Here is a 12,802-nt window from a genome sequence, read left to right on the forward strand (position 1 = left end):
ACAATGGACAATAGTAACAATATGATGGGAGGACATGGATGCTCAATAAGGAAGTTTGGCATTTTTTTTTTTTTTTGCTAAAATGCTAGAAATATGAAGTATTAGCCAAAAATGTGTTCAAGGTAATGGTAACCACTATCAATCCAACAAAAGAATAGGAAAGCAGAGAAAAAAGAAATAAAGAAGGAGCATGACATGAAATAACATGATAGGAAAGAAGCCAAATATATCAACAATCACAATTTATGTAAATAGGTTAAAGATGGAGATTGTTAGAATTCATAAAAATAACACAGATCAGATGAAAATAAAGGGATGGAAAAAGATCTGTCACCAAATTGTTAGCCAAAGTCAACATAACAATATTAATATCAGTTAAAAGGCTAAATGTATTCCTAGGGATAAGGAGAATGACTGAATACTATAATAGTAAGGATGTTACAGTAATCATGATTTTGTATGTACCAAGCACCATACTTTGTAAAACATAAAGCTAAAGCTGACAAAATTATGAGAAAGTAACAAATCTACATTCATTCACAACAGAAAAGCAGCTAATACAATATACCACATTTATAGATTGAAAGGGAAAACAATATGATTACCTCAACTTTCATTTGGTTTATTCAGGAAATATTTACTGAGCACCTACAATGTGTTAATCATTACAGATACATTAAGTGAAAAAGGAATGGATGGAGCCAATGGTCCTTTTTAGGAAAGTGTGATAGACAGTAAAGAAAATAAAATATAATTGTTAGAAATCATTACATGGTATAAAAAGAGAAGGATAGGGGGCATTAAGAATACGGCAGAAAAGATGGTAATAATTTTAAGTGGTGTGGTCCGAGTGGACATCACTGAGAAAGTGACATCTGAGCAAAGATTTCGATGTGGGAGGGAGTGAGTCATGGAATATCGGGGGGAAGAGAGGGATGAGCCAGGGTGTAGGACCTGAAGCCAAAGTGGGCCAGTGCACGTGAGGAAGACTGAGGAGGCCAGCAGGTAAATTACACGGGAGACTAGTAGGAGCTGAGGGGCCTGACTATACAACCCGTGAGACCTTGTAAGCATGAGGATGCTGAAACAAAGGATGCATTTGATAAAACTGAATAATCTTTGAAGACAGAACTTTTAGCAAACTAGAAATGGAAGAAAATTTTATTAACCTGGTTTTAATGAAAAAAAAAAAAACAAATAGCTAACATACACCTAAAGTGAAGCTTCCAAGTGTTGAACTTTAACATAAGATACATGATAAACCCACTGTTATCATGTCTTCTCTACTATATTGTATTGTGAGTCAATGCTATAGAATTTAAAAAACAAAAGATGTAAAACAAGAAAGTAAAAGTTGAAGTTATTACTGTTTTTTGGATAATATACTTACCGATTTAATAAAACCAAGAAAACATTTTTGGATTCAATGTGAAGTAAACAACAGTAATATAAGTTTATATATGCTTACTATGTGCCAGGCATACTTACCAGTTAAACCTACTAATTTAATTCTCACAATAACCATAATAAGGTAGGTACTACTATTCTCATTTTTTAAATGAGGAAACTGAAGCACAGAGGGTTGAAATCATTTCTCCAAGGTCACACAACCAGTAAAATGGGAGAGCTGGGATTGAAGCCCAGGTATTTCAGGCCCAGTGTCTGGGCTTTTAATGTCCACCCCACAACATTTCCTAAACTCCCTGAAAGAAACAACCAATCAGCAAATATAGTTCAAAGACAAAGGAGCTCAATAGCAATAGCAATAAAGATAGCTAAGAATAAATACCATATATAATATATATTTTTGAATAAAATTATAAAAATAAGTTACAAAATAAGTGACATAAAAGAAAACCTGAAGAAATGAAGAAATTTGATGAGATTGATATACAGGTATCAATCTTACCAAATTTATGTTCAGTGTAATAAAATAGGATTAAATTCTTTGTGAACGAGTTTTCAGTGGACCTTGATGAACTTTTATAAAGTTCACATAAGAAGGTAAAGGACCAATAATAGCTAAGAAATAGGGGGGGAAAATGAGGTGTGACTACTCATCCATGATATCAGTAACCACTCTAGCTATTTGAAAACACTGTAAGACAATGTGGTACTGGACAGGAAAAGGACCAAACAGAGCAGGGAGCTCAGAAACATGCCAAACATATCTGGAAACTGGGTATCTGACAAAAGTGGAGAAAAAAAATCAATTCATCAGTGCATGGGAATGGAGAGTGGGTTTCTAATGAGATTGGGAAGGATGACAAAGGGCCTTCAACTTTTTTATTGTGTTTTATTTAGCAAATATAACAACAAAAATGGCATAAAGAATGTTAAGATATGATAAAAGTGGATAGGTAGATGGTTGTGTGTAATGTTATTCTTTGTAGACATTTCTATTAATTAAAATACTCCACAATAAGTACAAAAAAGAAAAGACTAAGAATGCATTACATTATATATCAGAAAGACATTGGACAATATTCTGTACCATTTCTTATAGTTATTTCAAGCTAGAAATAAAAAACTATTGTCTCATCATGACAAAGAATTCTATCTCAAAAATGTTTAGTATCATACTTTATATTAAAGCATAACAAAGGAATTCCCTTAAAATCAAGAGGGGAAAAAGGATATCCATTTTATCACTATTGCACATTATTATTCTGAAAGTTTTAGCAGGTGTAATGGCAGTAAATATAAACAGGAATAGTTATTATAAGGAAAAAGGCAAATATATTAGTTGTGGGTAGAATTAAATATCTCATAAATACAGAAGAATATTGAAAATTGTTAAATAGAGAGTTTAGCAAAATAGCTGAGTGCATGATAAATATGCAGAAACCCACAGCATTGTAATAATTTAGCACTTCCTTAAATATGCTAAGTGAAATGGAAAAATATCTTATTTATAGTATTAAGGGAAACATGAAATACCTAAAAGTCATCTCATCAAGGCACATGCAAAAACTCTACAGAACAGCTGGAACTATTGTGTAGATGGGATGGAACAAAAGAACAGAATAAGGTCAGGAATAGCACCTATTTTTTTTTTTTTTTACTTATCACAAATAAGTTGGAAATTGAGTATTATTCAATTAAAGGGATGAGTAAATCGATTATTATTTTGGAGAAAAAAAAGTTTCACCCTATCTAAAAATAAGTATCATGCAGATGAAAGATAGTAATGAGTTGACCAAACTAAACTACGTCCCTATTGGTCCCGGCTGATTATGTTTCTTCCTGTGCCTCAAATGCACATACTCTCATCCCCACCACTCTTCACCTGGATCACCCCTAGGAATCCATCATTACTTAGGTCAGATATTAATTTCTCCAAGAAGTCTTCTTTGAGCCCCCACTATATACTCCCAAGACTGGGTTTGACCCCGTCGGCACACACATTTCCCCATCCTAAGATGTATCTCACTAGACTGTAATAGAAGTTCTGTGAGGTCAGGGACCATGGCTTACTTAGTCATCACTGTGGTCCTAGTGCATTTCCATTGGATGCCTAAATAAATGAGTGCTTCCACGGGCTCCCTTCCTAATGTCTATCCCTCACCGAAGCCCTATCTCCATCCTACCCTGGCATTCCCTTATCCTAAGTGTTGAGGTTTTCAAGAGGACCTGATAAAGTTTCAGAGCTTGATCTTAAAATGTTCTCAAGCAGCTGTTTCTTTGTGGCTTTCACTGAAATGGTGGGTAATGAAAAGATGCTTCTCTGAAATCTCTTCTGCACATAGGTTGTTGTGGGTGAATTGCTATATTTACAGAATCTCTCACCTGACCTTAGTGCATCTCCATATCAACAGGTGTTTCTAAGGGGTGGAGAGAGGTACCATCTCCGTATAAGCAGGTGATTACAAGGAGTAGTGACGGTGTATCTGGACCTGTGAGGTAGGGTAGGGTCCCTTTTTGCAGCCAGTTGCAACAGAGGTGAGTAGAAGTGGGCGACTGCCTGTAAGCAATAAACGGGTTTCTCCCACTTTATTTCTCCCTTTGTCTGATTTAGGCTTCAAAGGTAATTTGCCCCAGGCTGGGAACTTATCTTCCCCGGGGAGTTGCAGTTGTAATTACAATTTTTTATTTACCATTTTGTCTTCTGAATACTAGTACTTTTCCTTTAAAAGTGATCAAACTAGCATGTTTTGTATCCCTCCCTACAGTAATTCAGAGCTTTGTCCTTAGTGAAGGACTAGCAGAAAACAATAGTGGCCACTTTGTCCTGCCACTCTTTTAGTGACTTTTCTCTTAATACTGCATGAATTGTCATAAAACCTTTCTGCATGGAACATGTTTTCATAGAAGTCCGCCCCTTCTCACCCCCCCACACACACATCAGGTGTGCTAAGGAGGGCCCTGAACTCTGTGTCGTCTGGGCAGTGCTGTGACCCACATTCATGGCCTCACTACCACCACACTGTTAGGTTTAAATCAATTGCCAGGGGCCAGAATTTTCAAATCTCCCACAGGTCTGGATCCAAAAGTCACTGGCTTTGTAGGCAGTGCAGCTGCACCCTTCACCACCACTAGGCATCACAACAGGCTGACTGTGCTCTTTTTGCACTCAAATTCATCTCAGAATAGTTCACTCTACCCAAAGCAGAGCTTCAGTCTTGGTAGCTTTAAAACCCTTAAGCGTACAAAGGTCTTTACATATAAATCACCACTCCTCATCCCCCAATATGCCCTGTTAGGCAAGTATTTCTACCTTCTACTCACACCAGAGTCATCATGATTTATTGAAAAAACTAAGCTGGACATTTCTGATGCCCTGCATCTTTATGTTGTGTGCTCCTCCTAGCTGACACAAATTTGTTCCTTTAATTATTATGTAGAAATCCTATCTGTCCTTTCTGTGCCTCTCATACACTATTTCCAACACATTCCTTCTCCTTTTAACCTGCTAATGGTATAGCCTTCTTTCAACATATGCAGTACTTGCTACTTCCTTTAGAGGAATTAGGTTTTACTCTAACATGAATTCTTGTCATTTGGTTGCATGCTTTTCTTGTCTGTCCTCTTGGTGATAAACTTCTTGAGAGCAGAGACTCTGTCTTAATCATTTTTCTTCCGTTTACATGTCTTGGGTAGTACTATGCATGTAGCAGATGTTCAAGAAAACAAGTTGAATTAAAAACAATTGCCTTTGGTGTGCTCTCGCAAGACATGGGAAAGAGCGGAGGGTTTGAAACATGGCAGACGACATAGACCAGCAACAAACTACCAACACTGTAGAAGAGCCCCTGGATCTCATCAGGCTCAGCCTGGATGAACGAATTTATGTGAAAATGAGAAATGACAGGGAGCTTCGAGACAGATTACATGCTTATGATCAACATTTAAATATGATATTGGGTGATGTGGAAGAAATTGTGACTACTAAAGAAATTGATGAAGAAACATATGAAGAGATAGATAAACCTACAAAACGGAATATTCCGATGCTCTTTGTCCGGGGACATGGTATTGTACTAGTTGCACCTCCATTGAGAGTTGGCTGAAACACAGAATTTGCCCTGTGTGGAATATAGGACACTTTGTATGACTGCCTCTTTAAATGTAGAAGGTACTCAAAAAGAGAAACCTTCAGAAATTTTGATATTAAGAAATGACCAAGGATTCCTCCACTTCTGAAAGGAGTTGATTTGCATATATCTCACAAATTCTTAAGATAAATGGTATTTTTATTTTTCTCCAACCCTTTCAATAAATGTGATCAACAAGACGCAAAATAATAATAATAATAATCGCCTATGGGTTTTTATTAATATTTCATACTTTAAATAGACATGCTCAGATCTAAATATGTGCTTTCTTTTTTTTTTTTACTGCTATTAATTTTATTCAGGACTGAGAAGAAAAAGCAAAGTTCTTGATCCACGGAAATTATATTTTAAAAAGTCACCCTCAAAAGTAAAGCATTATTTAATACAAAGTAATTTAAATTCCTTTAGATGCAGAAAAACATTAACAGTGTAGGGCACAGGAGTAAAATGTTGGAGGTGGGTGAAAAAAAGAACTATAAAATCAGGATGTCCTTACTTAGCAACCTAAAAATAAGACTAAGACTTTCAGGAATCAAAGTAAGATAATCATATCTGGTCTTTTTGAAAAAGCAAGTTAAAGTTACAGTTACGCTATACAGCAAAGAACCTAACCAAACCCTGAGGAAGGAATATGGTTCCAGAAAAATGATTCTGAGACAATTAAGCAGTGGCTTGATAAAAACATATATTTCTTTCAGAACGTCCACAAAGTTGTGCATCGATCTTCTAGATCACTGTATTTAAGACAACAGTACACACCGGAAGCACATATGAAACTTAAAAAAATCCATTCTAGAACAACTAAGTTATTGTCTTCCACTGGCAGGGGAGGGGAATGTGCATGTGTATTTTTAAATGTGTACAGAAGTGAGTCTGATTTATACCCCTGTGACAGAGGCAGGGTTTATGGGTCTAAAGCTATACAATTTGGGGAGAAGGGCCCTTTAGGAAAAAAGAATATAAAAGCAGGAAGCAATCTCATGCAAGTGAGGAATTCTCAAATTGGACCTTCATTAGCCACAAGGCTAATTTGCCTCTTCCCCTTTGTATTTAGGGTGACCTTGATAAGAGTACCTATTCTAGACTACCTATGGTATTACTGTATTACTATATTTTCATTTACCAACAATAAAAAGTAGTAAAATTTTCATTAGCCATAGAATAATGGCCAATACTATTAGTTATTTAACACTTGGCTTGCTCATTATGTACCAGATAGAGTGCTAATCCCTTATGCATATATTTTTAACTTTCACAACCTTATTAAGGTACACAACCTTTCACAACCTTATTAAGAGATTAAGTACAACTAATTATTCCCACTCTCTGAATGAGGAAACTGAGGTTTTATTGAAGTCGTATGTTTAAGGTTAAACAGTTACTAAAAGTTAAGGCTGAGAGTTAGACTATTAACTCAGTTGCCTAGCACAAGCATTCGGGATCGAAGTATAGAAACCCTTTGTTGAGAATGGACCCACACCTGGGCATGCCATTCTGCCAATATTTGCTGCTTTACCTAGTTAGACTGGGAAAGAATACATGAGCGCATCAAAGAAAATGTGTCCATTAAAGTAACTAAATCAAAGTGCTGTTCTGACATCTTGCTTTAACTTAAGCATCATCAAACTTCCTCTTGGCCCAGAAGCCACGCGCCTGCAGTTCAAACAGTATTTCACAAGATGGCTCCCTTGCTATCTTCAGATGCAACTTACATAAAAAGGTCCTATATCACAGTGGTAAAATTGCAAACCTATAGGAAGTTACAATGTCTCTTAAGTTGCTTTCGGAACATTGTTAAATCATACATATCTGATTAGGTTGCTACCAAACATTTTTTTGGTGATGTGATATATTTGTATAACCTACAGCTACAGCTAATGGTAGAAGGGAAATTCCCTTGCAAAGGAATTTCGCCAAAGAACAATAATAATCTATTTGCTTATTGTTTCCTAACTTCTCTTGCTTTTTCTTTAATACATTAGAACTGCATCCTGTCTGCTTTGCACCTATGCAAATACATGCCTGTTAAGGGGGCAGAAGGTGGGAGAGAGAGCGTTTAAGAGAGCTCACTTAACTAACACTAGAACCTTGCCCACGATTCCCTGGTCAGAGCAGCCTTTTAAAGTGAGCATGACATGCAGAAGTGAACCCACTCATCTCAAAGTCCTTCTTGGTCTCCACATGCCCCTCACAGTGGAGAGCATCTAACTGTTTTGGATTTGATCCTGAAAGTGCTTAAAGATGCATGTTTTAGATAAAACTGAAGCTAAAGCCAATGAACAGATTGTGCAAGGTGTAATGAAATGCTATTTCTATAAATAGCTGCAAATTCGTGTGCTATTTATCTGATTCTCCTCTTACCCCAAGAGGGAAGAAAAATGATCCAGTAGCATCAAGGAAATGGGTTACTATTTCTGAGCAAGAAATGTGAATAAAGTTTTCCCACTTATAGTACTTAGAGTATTAAGAGAAATTATAAATCAGGAATCTGAATTTCTATGGTAATGCATTTTCTGGACATTCCACTTCAAAGGTTATCACTAAAATGATTTTCCTATAGGAACTTCATATAATTTGTATTCCTATAGTATTGCTATACTATCTATTGGCAAACTATCTTCTTGACCAAACATTGGTCAGGCTCTTCTGAGCTCTTTTTGACTAAGTCTTGGGCCACCATGTCCTTCCTCATAAGCCCAGTTCTAGCAAGAGTCTTGCTAAGTCAGTTCAGCCAGAATCCCCAAGCCCCAGTTTTAACCCTCACTATCTGATTTTCATTGTCCACCATCACCAAAGTGATATCTGGTCACCTTGATGGGCCTTCAGCAATAACCCTCTTAGTCATTTTAGCCAAAATTTCCACTTACCCCTCATGTTTCCTCTAATAATTTTCTATCCACTGACACCCTCCCTACTTCTTGGCTATAAATTCACACTTTGTCTTGTAGTATTCAGAGTTAGCCCAGTCTCTCCCTGCTACTACTGAACTCCACTGAGGTGGTCCCTACACCCATTACAGCAGTCCTAAATAAAATCTGCCTTACCATTCTTTAACGAGCGTCATCGAATAAATTCTTCTTTAACACTATAAGCAGTGAAATGATAAGACTATATAATTCATCTATCATCAAACTGCCTTAAAAGTAATATAATAAACATAATAAATGCAAAAAATTTAATTTTCTTTCATTTTGGAAAGTTGGATCTCAGTGGATATTAATAATCTGAATCGCCAAGAAAGTTATGCCTTCTTTGATTTGCAACAATTTTCCTCAACTGCAGACAGACTCAAATTTATTTTCAAGCCCACTGAGGGCAGTATAGCATAGTAGTTAAGACCACAGGCTCTAAAGCTCAAAAGCTGGGTTTGAATACCAGTTTTGCATTCTTATCACTGAGAAAGTTACTGAATCATGTTGTGCCTCAATTTCCCCATTTGTAAAATAATAGGATTATGTGATCTAATACACAGAAAGTACTTAATATGATGGTAGGAAGTAGTCACCGAGTATTAGCCAGCTGAAGTCACTTTCGTGGCTCCAATACAGCCACTGATGCTCGGAATAAGTGTCTGCTATTGATAAAGTGATGATGGTAATGATGGTGAGGCTGATACTAATGGTACATTTTCCCCTGAAACAAAGGGATCAGGAGGAGTGGAGCCCATATTGTCTTTTCTATATGGTCCTCACTTGGCAGATGATACAATGGAACAAAAACAGTTTCTTGATACCAATCAAATAATGCATGAAATGAAGTGCTCTGAGTTCCTGCAGTTCAGTGTTCACTGTCAGAGCCAAGCGGGCATCAGCAGATCCCAGAATATTATACCCTTCATCAGCAAGGGGTCAACATATTAACTATATCACAGCAAAGCCTGTTACTATGAAGGAATTACTTTTACATCTCTCATAGGGTTGCAGGACAATACCTTGTCTGAGATGGCCTATCTTTTTCTGCATTTACAATACAAAGTGCCATGAATTGAGGGGAAAGGGGCACCTGAATATTTTTGACAAAATTGTAAAATGTAACAGTTGAAAGGACCAATAGAATTTCTAACCCCATCATTATAGAAACATAGGAAACAAAGACCAAAACAAAATTGAAATATTGGTGGTAATTAAGTAGTGTAACTTGAAGAGTTGAAATGCAAATTTTGCACGTTTTGAGTATCTATATTTAATATAATTTAATGTGAAATTAAGGTGTAAGGAGCTACAGCTGCCTTAGGAATTACCTTGGGGCAGTAGTTCAAAACTCACCAACTACTGTCAGTGTCAGACAAGAGAAGAGAATCTGACTGTAAACTACCTGAAAAACGCCAATTATCTGGATACTGAATTGAATGATGACAGCTGATGTTGGGTCATTCAGATGAGCGAATATGTCACCAAAACTTTTAAAGGGCATCGATGAAACTCCATTTAAATTCAACTTCTATTCACATCTTTATGATTTGTCTCTGGCATGAGATTAGATTCCCACGCATTCTTTAATTTTGACAAATTAAATCCCTTCAAGCTTGTGTATCTTATTTCTAAAAGTTATGCTATAGAAGAAAACCAAGTGTACATTTACATGTTTCAAAGCTATATCCTCAGCATTGAAGGAGTCAGGCCATTTAGCCTAAGTATCAGACAAGGTTTTCTCACACATGGCAAAGGCAGATACATTTTGCTTGATTTGATTTTCACAAATAAAAAGAGTGTTGAAAGATCCATCAGAGTCCAGTGCTTTTTAAGCCGGTTTTCTGAAAATTACTTGCAAAGTTTCCAAAGGTAAAGTGGTATAGTGCATTCATCTAGAAAAGTGGAGTTTTAGAACTAAGTCCCTAACCGTTAGGAGGGAAGATGATCAACAGATGGCATTGGTTCACTCAAAATTTATGGTAAAAAGTATATACACTACCTTCTTCAATGTATGATGTAATACAGGTCAGAGGTTATGAGCACCAACATTGTAGCCAGGCTTTGTGGGTTTAAAACCTCATTAATGCCATGTCCTCACTGCACAATTTAGGCATGTTATTTAATCTTGCAATGCCTTGGTTTGCTAACCCAAAAGTGGGACTCATGACAGAAGCTACCTTATAGTGTTGTAAAGGACAAAAAAGTCTTGAAATACATAAAGCACTTAAAACAGTACCTAGAACATATCAAGTGCTATACTTGTTTATTATTATTATACTATTATTACACAACAGACCATACAAAACACAAATCTTTCAGTCTGATGCCATAATTTTTCTGACCTCTCAATATCTCTTGGATTTTATAGTTTACCAATCCACACCTTTTGTTTATTTCTGGCAAGCAAATAACCATCAAAAAGCAAAATAATCCATTGGTAATTCATCAATTATATGTTATTAATCTTTTTTATTGGCTCTGTCCTACCTAGTGGAGATTTTTGCATTACATGGGCAATTTCCTTTGCTGTCTAAAATTGATTTACCACAATTCCTCACACATAGTAGAATGCATGTTTAAGCCTTAAGACTAGGTGAAGACGGTGGGGAAAGACCCATCCCCCAATCTCTGACTGGGGACATTTGACCCAGAAAGATGTGTAGAAGGAACTTAACACTGACTGTGAATCTATTATGAGCAAGGGATTATAGTGTCTTATGCACTTTGGGTATATTTTTCTCAGTTAATTCCCAAAGGAACATTCTGGAAATGGTGTTGTAAAACTTATTTACACCAAGGCTCAGAAATGTTAAGTGAAGCACAGAAGGGCTAACTGAAAGTGGTACAGCCAGTGTTTAGACACCGATTTGTCTGACCCCAAAGTCCCGCTAGACTGTGGAAGCAGGCTGCCTGCCCGGAAATACACCACCCTGTCTCACCAGACATCCACATGCACGTGCACAAATAGATCCATTTATCTGTTGTGTGTGTTTGGAATTTGTAAATTTAATTTTAAGGAAGGATTCTGGGAGAGGTGGGAGGAGGGGAGGGAGTATGAAAATCACTGTTAAACACCTGGCTGCACCCTTGTTCCTTGATTTCTTACACACTCTCATTTGTGTGAAACACACAAAAAAAAGACAATTATGAGAAAGTCTGACGTTTCCCTAAACGTGGACTCTTAGTACGTTTTCCCCTTTTCTGTAATCTCTTTACAGCTATGAAGACTACCTTGGTTTAAGTCTTTCACCCTAAATTCAGTCTATTAAAAAACCTAATCCTGGAACACAGGATTTTAGCAAGAAATCAATAAGACTATTCCCAAAGATAGTTTAGAACAATAGTTAGAAAAATACTACTTCCTTGTTTCCGTAACAATTCAGAGCCTATAGATGGAGAATATGGGAGGCTTTCCCACTGAGCAGAGGGAGGTGAAGAGAAATGTACTCACCGGTAGCAACTATACTTAATGTTATCCTGCTACTAGGCCTGCCCGCACTTAATTAAGTAGAAGGAGCTTTTGAGGTGTTGATTCCCACTCTATGTCCACAAGTTAGAAAAGCAAACTCAAAGAAAACAAGAAGTATGAACAACCGGAAAAGAAATACCATCTTTTAGGCTCCTTGAAAACTGGGCCTCCCACTCCCAGTCTATTTTCCTGTTCTGTTTTTTCCCCAAAGCTATATCATTAACATGCAACATGCTATTTAATTAATTTTCCAATTAAGTCTTTCACTAGATTTTGTCTATTTGTTTGATGTACTCCAACAATCTAGAAACTACTAGTTGCTCAGTATTAGCCAAGTAAATGAATAATTAGGAAAAGTATCTCTCTGAAAATGGTATACTGCAGGTCTCAGAATATGTTTGGAAGCCACAGCAGGAGAGAACAAAACACCGTTATCTACAAATACAAAGCCTAAAGCCAACAACAACAACAAAAGTGAATCCACTGGGATCTAAAAACAAAATAAAGTAAAGAAAAAGAAGTGGGTAGGATATATAATATTGAAAGGAAACTGTAAGGAACAGAATTGAAATAGTAGAAATGCTAATCAATGCTGCAATTTTACAGAATACAAAAGATTTTTTAGAGTTACAAAAAAAATAAACATAGAAAGAACTTTAAGAAGCAAATGATGTATAGAAAAAAACAGAGAACAGTAAACAACACAAAAATTGTCAGTGGCCCTGAAGATGGAAAACCAAAATCATTACAATAGAATAACCAAAACTATAACTAAATAAAGGATTTTCTTTAAAAAAAAATCAAAATGAATGAAACCAGTGTAAAAAGTAATGGAAAATCTCCAATAAAAAGAAAAGGCAGTTATG

At 36.4% G+C, this 12,802-nt stretch overlaps 2 protein-coding genes across 3 annotated transcripts in view; one reads left to right on the forward strand and one right to left on the reverse strand.

Moving 5' to 3' along the window:
• The window catches only part of KCNK2 (potassium two pore domain channel subfamily K member 2), a 119,595-nt gene that overhangs the window by 53,976 nt on the left and 52,817 nt on the right, over positions 1 to 12,802 (reverse strand). The gene's annotated exons all lie outside the window — the stretch shown is intronic.
• LOC118926054 (U6 snRNA-associated Sm-like protein LSm3) lies at positions 5,167 to 5,722 on the forward strand. The gene has a single exon (XM_036912541.2). The coding sequence runs from the start codon at positions 5,202 to 5,204 to the stop codon at positions 5,508 to 5,510; it is 309 nt and encodes a 102-aa protein (XP_036768436.1). The 5' UTR covers positions 5,167 to 5,201; the 3' UTR covers positions 5,511 to 5,722.

This window comes from Manis pentadactyla, chromosome 9 (genome assembly GCF_030020395.1).
Source record: "Manis pentadactyla isolate mManPen7 chromosome 9, mManPen7.hap1, whole genome shotgun sequence".
NCBI classification, from domain to species: domain Eukaryota; kingdom Metazoa; phylum Chordata; class Mammalia; order Pholidota; family Manidae; genus Manis; species Manis pentadactyla.